At 37.3% G+C, this 14,765-nt stretch overlaps 1 protein-coding gene across 1 annotated transcript in view; it reads right to left on the reverse strand.

Moving 5' to 3' along the window:
• CDH18 (cadherin 18) overlaps positions 1-14,765 on the reverse strand; it is a 925,909-nt gene that overhangs the window by 95,811 nt on the left and 815,333 nt on the right. Inside the window, exon 8 of the mRNA XM_040353556.1 lies at positions 4,034-4,170. Within this exon, the coding sequence (XP_040209490.1) occupies positions 4,034-4,170 (137 nt within the window). The remainder of the gene's footprint in view (positions 1-4,033; positions 4,171-14,765) is intronic.

A 14,765-nucleotide genomic window follows, 5' to 3' on the forward strand; every position in this document is an offset into this window, starting at 1 on the left:
ATAGCTGATTTAAGACACAGGTCAAAACCGACACGTTAACATCATGGATAGTAACAGAAAGCTAACATAAGAGGAGGGTTAAAAAGCAGCAGTATAACCAAAAAGCACATCAATTATAGCCAGTACTTCATGAAGCTACATGTGTTCCTGTTGTAGCAGGTGATAATACATATATATATATTTATATATATATATTGGTAGCATGGCATGATCATTAGCAGGTAAATCAAATAGATTAACAAGTAAATTATGAAGTTAATGTAGAACTACCCCTGAAAGAGCTGCTGGTTTGTTTTGGGCGGCATGTTACTTCTATATCCCCGCCGTCTAGGGTACTTGATGAGAGCTGCAGTAAAGTCAATGTCCACATGACAGGTATCTTTTCTGTGCTTTTAATACCCAGCTGGGTAAAAATGATAAACAATTGAAAGGTGAAGGGATAGCAAAGTATAAGACTGCAGATTCAGGTGTAACTGGATATGGGAAACAGTCCTGCTTCCAACGACAATTTGACTTTTCCACTCCAGCCGGAGTGGGTATAGTGCATCTGGACAGGCCTCTCTCACCAGCCTGGCAGCCAGAGTGTCACTCGGATGGATAGGATTAAGTCTCTGCCACAGACCCTCCTGAAGATTGGAGACAATTTAGGTCCAAAATCCTTCTTGACTGGATTCAGCACCCGGGTTCTCCTTCACATAGCTTTGGTTAAATCAGCAACTGCTAGGCGACCTGCGTCCAGCCTCTCAGAACCAAAGTGTCATCTGATGAATGGACAAGCCTCTCCTGAAACACCAGCCTTGTGCTAGGTATCCCCCGGACAGACTCCTCATCAGACGGCTTCCTTCAATTGGACGGACAGCCCAGGACCATCTGGCAAATTTGGGACCCAGTCAACTCACTGGATCCACAATCTGGATGAATGCGCTCAGGACCAATGTGGTCCCGAGCCAGGGACACTGCGACACACACACGCACACACCCCGGCCAGGAGGGCCACACACTGGGGTGGTGGGACGACTGCCCAGCTGAAGGGCAGGAACACAGCGACCCCAAACCAATGGCATCTGCCGTTTAAATACCCCTTCTCAGCATGCACAGCAAGGTGGCCCACCCTCCTGATAGGCTGCTGAGAGGAGATATTCAACTACACTTGACCCCACTGCTGCCACCTGCCATTCAGGGGTGATGGGAGTCCCCAGAAAAAAGTATAGCACACAGTACAGTCAAGTTGGAGCAGAAACCCCAAAATGTAACCAAATAACAGGTTCAGAGCCAACTTCTTCTCTGAACTCCCACTAAATTTACAATATCACCGGCTCTAAAAATAGCCAGGCTCTAAATTAGCTTTTACCAGAAACTTGAACAACAAATATTTAGAATCATTATTTTCCTTACGCTGCAGTTCTAATGAGCAAAAATTTGTGTGATCGAAAAGTACTGCTTAAAAAAATACCCACACAACAACTCTTAGTGACAACATTTCATTTTTCATGGAAACAAACTGTTCCTTATGTTCCTTATGTTGCTTTATATAACATACTGTATGAAGGTTTGAATTGCACAGACATGAATTGCACATACTAAATTCAGAGCTGAGCTATGCAAAATAGGGTGCCTAATGCCGCATACACACAATCAAATTTTTTTCTGATGAAACCGGTCTGATGTACCATTTTCATCAGACTAACCGATCGTGTGTGGGCCCCATCGGTTACTTATCCATCGGTTAAAAAACTAGGAACTTGTTTTAAAATTATCTGATGGTTAACTAACCGATAGAAAAAAACGATCGTCTGTGGGCACGTCCATCGGTTAAAAATCCACGCATGCTCAGAATCAAGTCGACGCATGCTTGGAAGCATTGAACTTCCTTAGCATGTCGTTGTGTTATATGTCACCGCGTTCTGACACGTTTTTTTAACTGATGGTGTGTAGGCACGACTGATGAAACTCAGCTTCATTGGATATCTGATGAAAAAATCCATCAGACCGTTTTCATCAAATTAACCGATCGTATGTACAGGGCATGTGTTTCCTAGTTGTTTGCTGATATATAGTCAACATACATACCGTATTTTTCGCTCCATAAGATGCACTTTTCCCCCACCAAAAAATGGAGAAAAGTGCCCCTGCGTCTTATGGCGCGAAGATTGAGCAGGAGCCGCTCGCTCCGGGCACACACACAGGACACACCACCTACTCGGGCTGCCCTCTCTCACTCCAGCTAACCAGAAGATGGCCCGCCCAAGGCAATGCCGCGTCGCCTCCAATCACGGCGCTGCTAGCCCGACGTGGGGTGACACGAGAGTCCGTTCTCACCAATCGCGGCCATACTCATGACGTTTCTGGGAACGCCTCCTCCTGGGCTGCTGCAAGCCAATGGTGGCAGAGTTTCCTGTTCACCAATATCCTTCATAGTGTAAAAGAAACTGGAGGTGCTCAGTCATGAACTCCATTTGGTTCTGTGTCACTGCTGTACAAACTGCTAGTGGAGAAGATCAAACATATCTTTTCCCCAGCACAAAAAGAAGGGCTACACGGATATTCACAGTCATAATAAATACTGCAGCTATACACACTCTTTATACAGTATGTGCAGAATGGTTTCCAAGTATTTCAACGAAAAAATGAAAACCTTTTCTACAAAAGAAGAGGAACCTTGAATTTCTTGATAATAAGAAATAATGTCTGGCTGCTGAGTAAAATGAATAGATTTAACAACATTGAATTAATTATGAAGCAGTAATATATGGCATATAATTTGCAAAAGTACAGTTTTCCTTAAGGGCTATACACAGATTGTTAAATTAAACTTTAGTGGATCATGTCCTTCAATTTTAGAGGTTTAGAATACAGAATATAGAAAGACAGAGAGAGGGAAAAGAGAAATAGAAAGACTGATTCTGAGCATGCGTGTTTTTTTCTCCATCGGAGTTCCATACAGACGATCGAGAACATTTTCATCAGAAAAAAAAGAGAACATGTTATCTTTCTAAAGCCCTGTACACACGATCGGTTCGTCTGATAAAAGCAAACCGTTTTCATGGGACGAACCGATTGTGTGTGGGCCCCATCATTTTTTTTCCCATTGGTGAAAAAAAATAGAACCTGTTTTAAATTTTTGTATGGTTAAAAAAAACGATAGAAAAAAACGATCGTCTGGGGGAAATCCATTGGTCAAAAATCCACGCATGCTCAGAATCAAGTCGACGCATGCTCGGATGCATTGAACTTAATTTTTCTCTGTATGTCGTTGTGTTTTACGTCACCGCATTGGACACGATCAGATTTTTAACCGATGGTGTGTAGGCAAGACTGATGAAGTCAGCTTCATCGGATATCTGATGAAAAAATCCATCGGTTTGTTTTCATCAGACAAATCGATCCTGTGTACAGGGCATAAGTCTGCCGGAATTTCCGATGGGGCACACACACATGGTCGGAATATCTGATGAAAAAATTCCGTTGGACTTTTTCTATCGGAAATTCCGATCATGTGTACAAGGCATATACTTTCACTTTCAATGATAATGGTAAACAGGACATAAAGAGAAGGTGAATCTCCTTAACCAGGACACAGACAGCAATACAAACTGAAAAGCACTCTAATCCTTCCCCACTCTATCCAAAACTAAAAGAAAATGTTGCTTTTACTTATGCTCTAAGCAAGGACAGTAAGGAACACCAAGTATTATTTTAATGAAAGCTGCAGGTTTACAATTATTCAGAATTAATATTAATTTTGATAATTACTAAAGTATTGCTAATTACTATTGAGGTTAAATTAACATGTTAAAGCGTATATGAGATTTTAGTGATTTAGTTTAATATATAATGTTAGGGAATAATGTTAGGGAAAAAAAAACACTTTAGCTATATTAATTGTTAGGAGAAATCACAGCTAGCTTTGAAACGTTAGTGTACTTTAGGTAACTATAGGTAATGTTAGAGTACCTACAGTATACCCAATTTTATTATTCACCAGCTTGTACAAACAATAAGAAAATGCAATTTCAGTCATGTGAAAAGGTACCTGTTTCAGAAGCTGTCACTGTAATATTGTACCAAGGCATTTCCTCTCGATCCAATTGTTTTGTTGTCCTAATCACTCCATCGTTTGTATCAATTTCAAAAATTCTCTCTTCCTGTGAGTTGTTTTCAATTGAATATCTGTTACGATAGAGAAAATAAATAGATCATGCACATATGTAAATTTTAACAATAATACATTAATATATAGGCAAAAATGGAAGAAAGTAGTGCCTTCTGAATGTAGCATTAAAAGCACTTTACTGGGAAACAACAAAGTGGCAAATTAAAAGATATAGATAAAAAAGCGCTCATAAATAAGATGAAGGGCCACCACTGTGGCTGGCCAGTCAATACATGTTCCTTCTGCAGTGTGAAGCTGGATGAAACCCTCAGTGAGGGATCCTGGATCATTCAGGGACCCTGGATGAGCGGATATGTCTACTTTCCAAAAATGGGTCATTTGGGGGGTTTTCATATTGTGTGCCACTATGTTTCATTATAGAAAGGAAATATTTTTTTTTTAATCAAAGTTTAAAAAAGAAAGCTGTCAAAAAAAAAAAAAAAAACAATATAACTTTTTGGGTGGTACAGTGTAAAACATGCAGGACACTAAAAATGTCCAGTTAATAAATGGATAAAGACTGATACACACATATTTAGAAGTTATGTCTAGACGTTAAGGGATGTTTCAAAGGTTAACCTGAGAGTTAGGTCAATTGTAGGGTCAAATATAGGACATACAGTATTTGATGAATATTGTTGTGCCTTTGCAATCCCATGCTACACTAATGTTGTTGTCAAGATAATTACTTTATTTTATAGTTATCTCATAATTTTTATAGGCATTTTTCTTGCTCATTTATTTTAAATACTTGCATGCTATTTAAGGTTACCATTCATACATATTAAGGTATACTTAGAAAGCAATGAATAGGACATTTACCAAACATCTGCTGCAGATAAATCAGTCAATGTCATTTAAAACACACGCACTAGAAACATACAGTGAATGTTTTGGGAATGTTGCATCCACACGCCATAGTTTTAAATCTTTTTTAAACTCTATATCATATACATATACCATCCTTTTTTAAAGGATTCAAATAAGTTATTATTTGTAAAATCTTCTCAACTTCAATTACACACTGTCACCCTTTCACATTTGTGTGGTAGATACATTGTAAGAATATAAAAATCACTGGATACAGTAAAATAAATATTGTACAGTTCAGGAAAAACACACACATACTCTAGGCTAAATAATAGACACTTTAGGGAAAATAAAATAAACTTCTTGGAAAAAAACACGCACACATACGCAAAATGCATTAAAGAGGAGGTGTAGCTTTAAAAAAAAAATTGAAAGTCAGCAGCTACAAACACTGTAGCTGCTGACTTCTAATAAGCATACTTACCTGTCCAGGTTGCCCGCGATGTCAGCCGCCCAAAGCCGATCCGTCGATCGTGGCTGGTCCCAGCGCCGCATCCTCACTAAGAGAAACAGGCAGTGGAGCCTTGTGGCTTCACTGCCCATTTCCTACTGCGCATACACAAGGCACGTGTCGCTTTGTGAATGGGCGGCTGACTTCTGGGGACACACAGTTCCCAGAAGTCAGCACGCCCCATTCCCCAGAAGTCAATGCGAGGAGGATGAGACCGAGGAGCACCATGGACAAGGAAGGGGAAGATTAGGAAGATCTGCCTAGTAACAGCCATTTCTGGTAAGTATATATATATATATATATATATATATATATATATATTTTTTTTTTTTTTTTTTTTTTGGTGGACCTCCACTTTAACTTGATTTTCATATGCAAGAAACTCAAAAAAGTATTTCTGAAAACTAAACATGACAACTAAAATATAAAACTTGTAATATTAATTTTAAAATAAAATGTATAAAAAGTTCACTATTGCTAACCATATAGAACTATGCAGTTTATGGCAGTCTTGAATAGTATAGTACAACTACAGCAAATGTTTCTGTGCCAGATGGCAGACACATTGGATGAGCACAATTAATTGTTTGAAGCATGCATTCCTTGTGAATTTCAAATTACACATATAGCTTATGTGTAACTAACAATAACACTTTAAGAAAAAAAATGACTGCAGCAACCAGTATGCCCAAATTATTTTCAGGATACTTTATAAAAATCTGAATATTTTAAAAAAAAATAGAGAAAATAAAACTGTCAAAAGCCAATGGCCATTTGGTCAATATAGTTGTCCTTATGCAAAATAAAAGTGTAATAAAACATTTTGCTGGCTGCTATGGGCAAAACCATTACCTGTCTTTGTAATGAATGAGTAGTGATATCTGTGCTGTGTAACTCAAAGGGTGAGGAAGCAGTGTGGTCAAAGCCACACTGAATAGGTTACAATTACCTGTCTTTGCTTTAGTTAGCACAACTTGGCACCTTTGTCTTTCTAAAATACACCCAAACACAAACTTTGCTGATTAACCACTTGCCATCCATAAACCATGGGATGTAAGCTTAGTATCTTCTCTTGACAATTTATAAAAAATCTTGCTTGGTTAATAAAAAAGTTAAATACATGATTTAAGTCTTTGCCATTGAACCGAAGACAGGAGTAAATGGATTTGAGAAACTGCCCTTGAAACTTGGAAAATAAATATAAAAACTTGAGAAAATGTAGAATAACAGTAGAAATTGCAGCATAAAAGGAAAATATAAATATATAACTACACAAAACAGTTACGTGCTAGGATACACAAATGATTTAATTTACCTTGAAAATGTAATTATAAACCTAATACATAGAGCTAAAAGAAACACAATAGTTGTATTTAAGTTACTTTGCTGCATGGCTTAATAAAATCACATGCAGTAGACATATGCAAAGACTCTACATTATATTTAATTTGGATGGAGGTCAAACTGGGAATGTAAATACTGTAGTACAGTTTACGGATGGTGTTTATGTTACTGTTGATTTACTCTTGTGTAAAAGTATTTTACCTATTTTTCAATTCATTTTCATGTATAGAGAATGGAATGGACACTTCTGTTTTATACCTTATTGGTATACAAAGAAAGAGTCCAATTGATATGTACCCATTCCAAGTTGTATTATTTGGCACCTTATTTAGCACCTTGCACCTTGAAATTTAAATGTCAAAATGTTGGTTTAGGGGTCCAAAAGTCACTGTATCTTACAAAATAGGCTCAAATGTGCTGTAAATAAGAATAATAATTAAACTCTTGCTGGTCAAGACTTTCTTTTACAGTTATCATGTGAAGCATTGCTAAAAAGGTAGAGGTACAGTACCAATGAATGCCAATAAATGAAACAGGTGTCAGCTTTTACACCAAATACACTGGCAAGCACCCTATGTGATAGTAAGCTGTTAGTTGCAGGTCCTACTTATAGGGACATGTGGGCACTGAATTTAAATTCATTCTAACCACACCCACCCAAAAAAAGCTAATTGTAGCTTTCTAGTCCATTGATGCAATGGCTGTAATTATTTTATTTTTATTTCAGGCTTTTTTCATTTATTCTAACGTTGTCCTTGAATGCAACTCTTATTGTATTGTGTTACTATGGAGAAACAGCATTGTCAGCACTCACATTAGGCTGTTCTCTTGTTTTGTATTACTAACACCTTCCTTTCTACTCATCTCCATTCAGCATGTCCTCTGTAATTCATAGAAGATAGCTCAGAAAGCCGATAAAAAAAAATTGAAATTTCAGTTTAGTCCACAGGAAGTTAAAATGACTCATGATTTCTGACTTACCCAGCTGCCATGTTATGTCCTTGCAGAAAATGTGGTTAGCTTGAAACTTGCTGGGAGATATTTTTTTGCTGAGGAAACTGGTCGTGTGTACATTTTCGTCGAGGAAACTGTCGAGAACCTCGACGAGCCAAAAAGAGAGCAAGTTCTCTATTTTCTCGACGGGAGTCTGATTTGGCTTGTCGAGATTCTCGACGGGCTGGTTTTCAACGAGAAACCCGGACGTCTGTATGCTAAGAAACCCTCGCTTACTCAGATTAAAGTATGAGACGGGAGTAAAAGTAGCATTTGTAATGGAGATAACACATTTTTAAAGCTGTAACAGACTGAAAAGTGCAAATCGTCTCTTACCAAACTTTTATTTAACACGCAAACACATGAAATTAGCAAAAGCAGCCCCAAGAGTTTAGCCAGTGGAATCGAACTTCCCCTGCCGTTGTATGTGTTGTATGTCACCGCGTTTGAGAACGAGGAGATTTTGGCTTGACTGTGTGTACGCAAAGCAAGCTTGTCGAGTTCCTCGACAAGCCTAACAAGGAACTCGACGAGGAAAACAATGTGTTTCGCCCGTCGAGTTTCTCGGTCGTGTGTACGAGGCCTAAGAGGTGCTCAGAGCTTAATTCTTCCAGGTTTACTGCAAACAGGGGGAATTGAGAAATGAATGTACCTTAAGGCTGGATTAACACCTATCCATTTTTTGTGCTTTTTGCATTTTACAGATTTGCACTACAGAACGTGTTCCATAGGAAACCATGTTAAATGGGCGGTAGTGCAAATCTGCAAAATGCAAAAAGCACTAAAAATGCATAGATGTGAATCCAGCCTTAAAGATGTTCCTGGATGTTGCAGTTCAGGAGTTCATTAGAAACAGCTGAGCCGGGTGATCAAGGGAGGTATCTTAAAGAGGGAACAGCCTTTTAAAAGATCTGTAGAAGTAACTGGGTAAAAAGGCTAAAATACAAAATGTTTTCTTTACTTTGTGATAGTAAATGGAAGATTAGAAACTGAAGGTTTTTTACAGCTGCTTTTGTCCACAGTGGGGGGAATTTCACTATTCCTTGCCTTGACACATATAGAGGTTGATTTACTAGAACTGGAGAGTGCAACATCTGGTGCAGCTCTACACAGAAACCAATCAGCTTTTTGCTGAAGCCTATTTAAACAAGCACAGCCATGAGCTTGCTATGTATTGCTTTCTTAGAGCTGGCAAAAGGCTTTCACATAAAAGTGATCCAAGATTTGCCTGATCACTCTTATGGGACTCTGAAGGTGTACCCCCAATGATCCCTTGACACTTCCCACAATGAGATCAGGAGGTGACCAGAGAACATGTTTTCTTTTCAATCCACCCTGCAGCAAATGAACCTGGATGTGTATTAAATCACTACCAGGTAAACACCTGTCATTATGGATGCAGCTAATCAAGAGCCATTTATGCTTGATTGGCTGCAATAAAGGACAGGGGGACATATTAGGGGTCTAATAAACCCCTCCTCAATATCTCCATAAAGAGGATCTGTCACCTCAGCAATGCTATTACATAGCACACATAGGAGGTAATACTGTGAACACTGGAGTGGGAACAATCATTTAAAGGCTTTAATTTATTATTAACTCTAAACTTATAACCTGTAAAGTCTTTTAAAGTGCTACCTATGGACAGTTTGGGATTGCATATTTTTTTTGTTTGCAATCTCACAGGCGTAACATGCCTTAAAGCATGAAACAGCTTTTCAGGGTGAGCAGTTCTTATGTAGTGATATCCTGGATCTGACATATTGTCTGAGATATACATCTGTGGGAGCTGAGGCGTTTGCTATATGAAGCAGAGACCCCAGGCTGGGTTATTAGTCATATGCGATTATTGATCTCCTATAGCAAGAGATCATTCATATCTGGTAAGCGTTTACCTAGGTGGAGGAACTTTCCTATCATCACTTTTTTCTTACGTTGTGGATTAAGTTTTGCACCGTGGATATTTAAATATTTGGACATTTTCATTCATTGCTAATTTGAACTCAGAGGACTGCCTATCTTTTCATTCCTTTTTTTCATTATTTTTATTTCTTTTGACCTTAATTGGTCCCGGGGGTGAGATATCACTCATTTTGTTTTTCACATTCTGAGTCACAGAGACTGAGATATAGGTTGTATTGGGTAATTTGTTCACCAGTTATAAGCTACATATTAATTTTTTCAATGTTGAATTTTTTCACATTTGTACTCTTATGATTATGTATGTATGGTAGTGAGTGCCATACAGGTTCACTTATAGCACAGCTTTTTTCTTTCTAATGACTTATTGGTGTTGTATAACATTTCCTGTTGCCGCTTGATCCAGGTTTTTTGAATTAGCGCAGTTTCATTTTTGGCTATTCTCAGTTAAGGTATTGATACCCACAGTTTTAGTTGTCTGCTTTGTTTGATCATACTCTTCCATTGTTTAACTCTGCCTATCTAAGCAGTATTTATTTCCACACTTTGTGACTAATTTACATTGATTTTCCGGACTTTGATCATGAGGTCATCTCAGTCACAAAAGTACGTATCTGATGCTCATTTTATTAATAAATAACAACACAAAACCCAAATATAGTTTGTGGTTTTGTTGTCTTGATGCTACGGCATTAATTTATCTTCTCATAGGTTATCTCATAGGTTATCCCTCTAACCTGCTTTTGCACTTATAAACCACAACTGAATGACGTTACATATTTAAAAGCACTGTGCATTACAAACTACAGTATGGTCAATTGTTTTACTTTTGTTTCCAACTTTGTTACATGTAAGTGCTGCTGATCTCCCGTGGCTACTCCCTATATAAATGGACTCCAGCAATGGGTACATGACATTTTTTTAAGGCAGCTTACCAGATGGTGACAGCAGTGGTCAATGCCTGCACAATGTATTGAAATTTTCCCTTCAAGTATACATATGACTGGGTGGCAAATTAGTAGCAAAAATATGGGCCACGTACATAAGTGTGTGACCCTAGAACAGGAATGGTCTGAAAAAGGACATTCATGACAGGATAGCCAAATATAATTTTATTGAAGGCAGTGACATTTATTTTGTATGTCCCCCCCAACACACAAAGGCAATGAACCTTTGCTGTAGCACAATAAAAAAAGCATTATCATATCATACTCAGGATTGCATCGCAGTATCCAGGCCAAGATTACTTACCTTGTCCCCTGGATCCTGAAATGTCTCCCCGCTGTGTGATCGAGCTGTGTACTCATTTGATTCACACAGTGCCCGTTCCCTGCGACGTTGCGACGCATTGGGGGGGGGGAGGTCGGCGCCAAATAAAAAAATAAATAAAAATACAGTATACTGTAATCTTACAGATTACAGTACTGTATACAATAAATAAACACTCCCTTTGTCCCTAGTGGTCTGCCCAGTGTCCTGAATGCACTTTCATATAATAAAGACTGTTCTTTCTGCCTGGAAACTGTAGATTGTCCATAGCAACCAAAAAGTGTCCCTGTATGTCAAAAGTGGTTTTAGACCAGCTAAAAAACAGCGATAATAAATTAGAATCACTTGCAGAATTGAGCAATAGGGATTTGTGGGGAAATTCGTCATCAAACACTGAAAGTAATAATTTTTATTATTATTATTATTATTATTATTATATTATTATTTGTTATAATTATTTATAGTTGTTTATTACATTATAATTTATGATTTTGTGTTTCAAACTTTATCATACCCGGGATGTCTACTAGACTCTGATTTGGACAGATTTAAGTGAGTTATTACTAAGAATTGCAGGCCTTCAATATAAAACGGCAAATTTCCATGCAAAATAATTGTACGCTTTCAACAACTAAAATCTGAAAGAATAATAAAGTGGTTACACAGCCTTACATACCACTCTTACCTACAGGTAAGTCTATGATAAGGCTTTCCTGTAGGTACTGGACATATCTCCTAAACCTGGCTTAGCAGATATTTACCATATATGCTTGTACTGCCATAATCAGCACATGCACACTGAAGAAAGGATTTCTTCATGATGCCATGATCGTCGGCTCCCGCGCACATGCACCGGAGTGACGTCACGCAACTACAGACCGTCACAGAGCCAGAGTCCATGGCCCGGAAGAAAGAGGGGTGAAGATGGATGGTTCCACCAGAGGGGACATCAGGACTTTGCAGGCTTCGTTTGCAGGTAAGTGGCACATAATGGGCTAGTATGCGATGCATACTAGCCCATTATGCTTTTACTTTGCAGGGAACAAAGGAGGAAGTAAAATCCATCAGGGTTTACTTCCTCTTTAATGTACAACATACCACATTAAGTCACCACAGAGATGTGGACTCCACCTAAGAGATTGACAGTTACATATTAAAGATTATATTAGGTTTAAGTGATTGGGTTTAAAAATAATTCAATTGCCAATAATCAGTCAATACTGTGATATAAATGAGTGAAGGCATTACATCTCACATTAAATAATCATATTTTAATGATATTAATGAAAATGTAGTTCAGTATAATTGTAATACAAAAATGTACAACAATATTTATTGTCATATTTTTTGTCTGCCTAATTGACATCTGCTCTCCTCTATTACATATAGATATTTGGTTAGTTGTTAATGGCAATTCTATCCAGGGTGGTTTCAAATGAACATTGACTAAATATGATTATACATTAAAATCAGGGTTGTAAAAATGCAACTGGTGGTCTAAAATTGGGAAATTTCCACAATGAGAAATCGATAACCATTCCGTATGCTGACTGTTGTAGACTGTATATTTTAAAAAATATCTCCCTTTACTTCCTGTTGAGTCAGGAAGTGAGGTGAAATATCCCCTAGAGAGACATAGTAATAAAAAGAGAGGTTTCAAACCTATACCACAATCTAAAACTACAATTGACTGGTTTTTGGCTTAAAGAAAAGTAAAGAAAATACAGAAAAAAAATGAAATGTTATATTCAGTGGTTCAATTTCATAATAAATAGGTGTGCATGATCGTTTATGAAAAAATATACCAATAAAATGTCTATAGAATACTGTAATATGCATTTTTTAGAACGTTGTAAATCAATCAGACCCAAGTAATATGAACAAATGAACTGCTCTGTAACTTCCTTTGGCTAACATTTAAGCTGTACACTTTATCCAGCAACTTTGTGGTATTCTCAAGTATGCACTTCAGTTTATTGCCAATCTCTTCTACTGGAAGTTATTATAGATGTTTTACTCTCCAGTGCTTAGCTAATTTTTCCCTTGTGGAATTCAGATTTTACAATATTGCTGACATTACTTTCTTGTAGCACGTATGGCTCCCTACTAAATTAGCTACTTTGCAATATCATCACATTATGCCTAATGCAGGCATTAAACACAATGTATTATGTTCTGATTAGGAATGATTTACTTGTATCTATTTTGTCCTTGTTTATAATTCTTTTGGACACATTAAAATCTATTACATGTACTTACATTATAGATCAATATCATCTCAGTGTCATCAAATTTTTCATACAACAATACTGTATGTAGTTAATGATGGATGTATCTGTTTTCTAAGATTCGTATATTTACATCACTGTATCTTGTATACAAGTAGATAACCATGACAAAGGAAGTAAAGCCCCGTACACACAATCCGAAAATCGTACGAAAAATGCCGCTTTCGAAACGATCGTACGATAATCGGATCGTTAGTACAGAGCTTCCGAGAGCCGATCAGGACAGTTCATCCGATTTTATTCTATCGGACATGCACAGAATTTTTTTTCGTATGATGCCAGATTGTACGATTTTTGTTTAATCAGTACAGCTGTCGTTCGAAAATGCAATACAAATGCATTACAACACATGACATCATTTCCGATTTTTTATTCTGCCGTACAAAAATTTTTGTGACTTTAGTAAACTCATCAGATTCGACGTGAGATTAGCATACAAAAAAAAACGGATGATCATTCGTCCGATAATCGGATCGTGTGTATCGGGCATTAGTACAACTCATACTGGATTTTTTAACAAAGTAACTACAGAAATCAAATACAAGACAATCAAAACAACTTGGAGGTTGTACATCACAACTAGAGAAAGCAAAAACAAAGAGGATTTGTTTTTATAATAAACACAAAATGTTGTGGTTATTTATTAAATAGCACTCTAAAGATGATACATTAAATCAAATTGGGCAAATACATATTTTATTTCAGTTCATATTGATTTACTAAATCTAGAGAGTGCAAATTCTGCTGCAGCTCTGCATAAAAACAAATCAATTTCAGATTTTTTGGTCAAAGCTTAATTGAAAGTTAGAAGCTGATTGGCTACTATGCACACTTGCATCAGATTTTGCAATTTCCTGGTTTAATAAATCAACTTCTTGGGTCCAGTTTACAGTGGTTGTATGTTATAGAAGAATACAGTATAATCCCTACTTCTAGCAAGAGCACAATCAGGGCTTTTAAGAGGACGACGTAAGCTGCTTTTCATTAGCTGATGCCCTGTCTGGTTGAGAACCAGACCACATAGGAAGACCTATAAGGTATTTATGATGATTTTTTTAATGTAAAACTGGAAAATGTTTTTTTCATGTACTGAAGACATTTTAGATTGGTGTACCATCCCACTAAAATCCTACTATTCCTAAGTATAGGTTATACGTTTTGTACCCATCCATTTCCAGAAAACAACTAACTTAAAGTGTACCTATAGGTAAAATAAAAAGGACATGTACAGTGGTATTTGTTTTTATGAGTCTCCCCTATAACATAGTTGTATTACCTGTAGAAGAAAACAAACAGGAGGGTGCACACACCTAGTGCATTAATTAAAACATATTAATAAATAAGAAGATAAACCAAATGCATACTCACAAAAGAGGGAAAAATTTAAGCATGAGGCTGTATGCATGAGGCTTTTCAGGCGCTGGGATTCACACTAGCCTAATCAGGTGGTTAGACCGGTGCGTGTTTCAGCAGTCAT

This window comes from Rana temporaria, chromosome 5 (genome assembly GCF_905171775.1).
Source record: "Rana temporaria chromosome 5, aRanTem1.1, whole genome shotgun sequence".
Taxonomy (NCBI): Eukaryota; Metazoa; Chordata; class Amphibia; order Anura; family Ranidae; genus Rana; species Rana temporaria.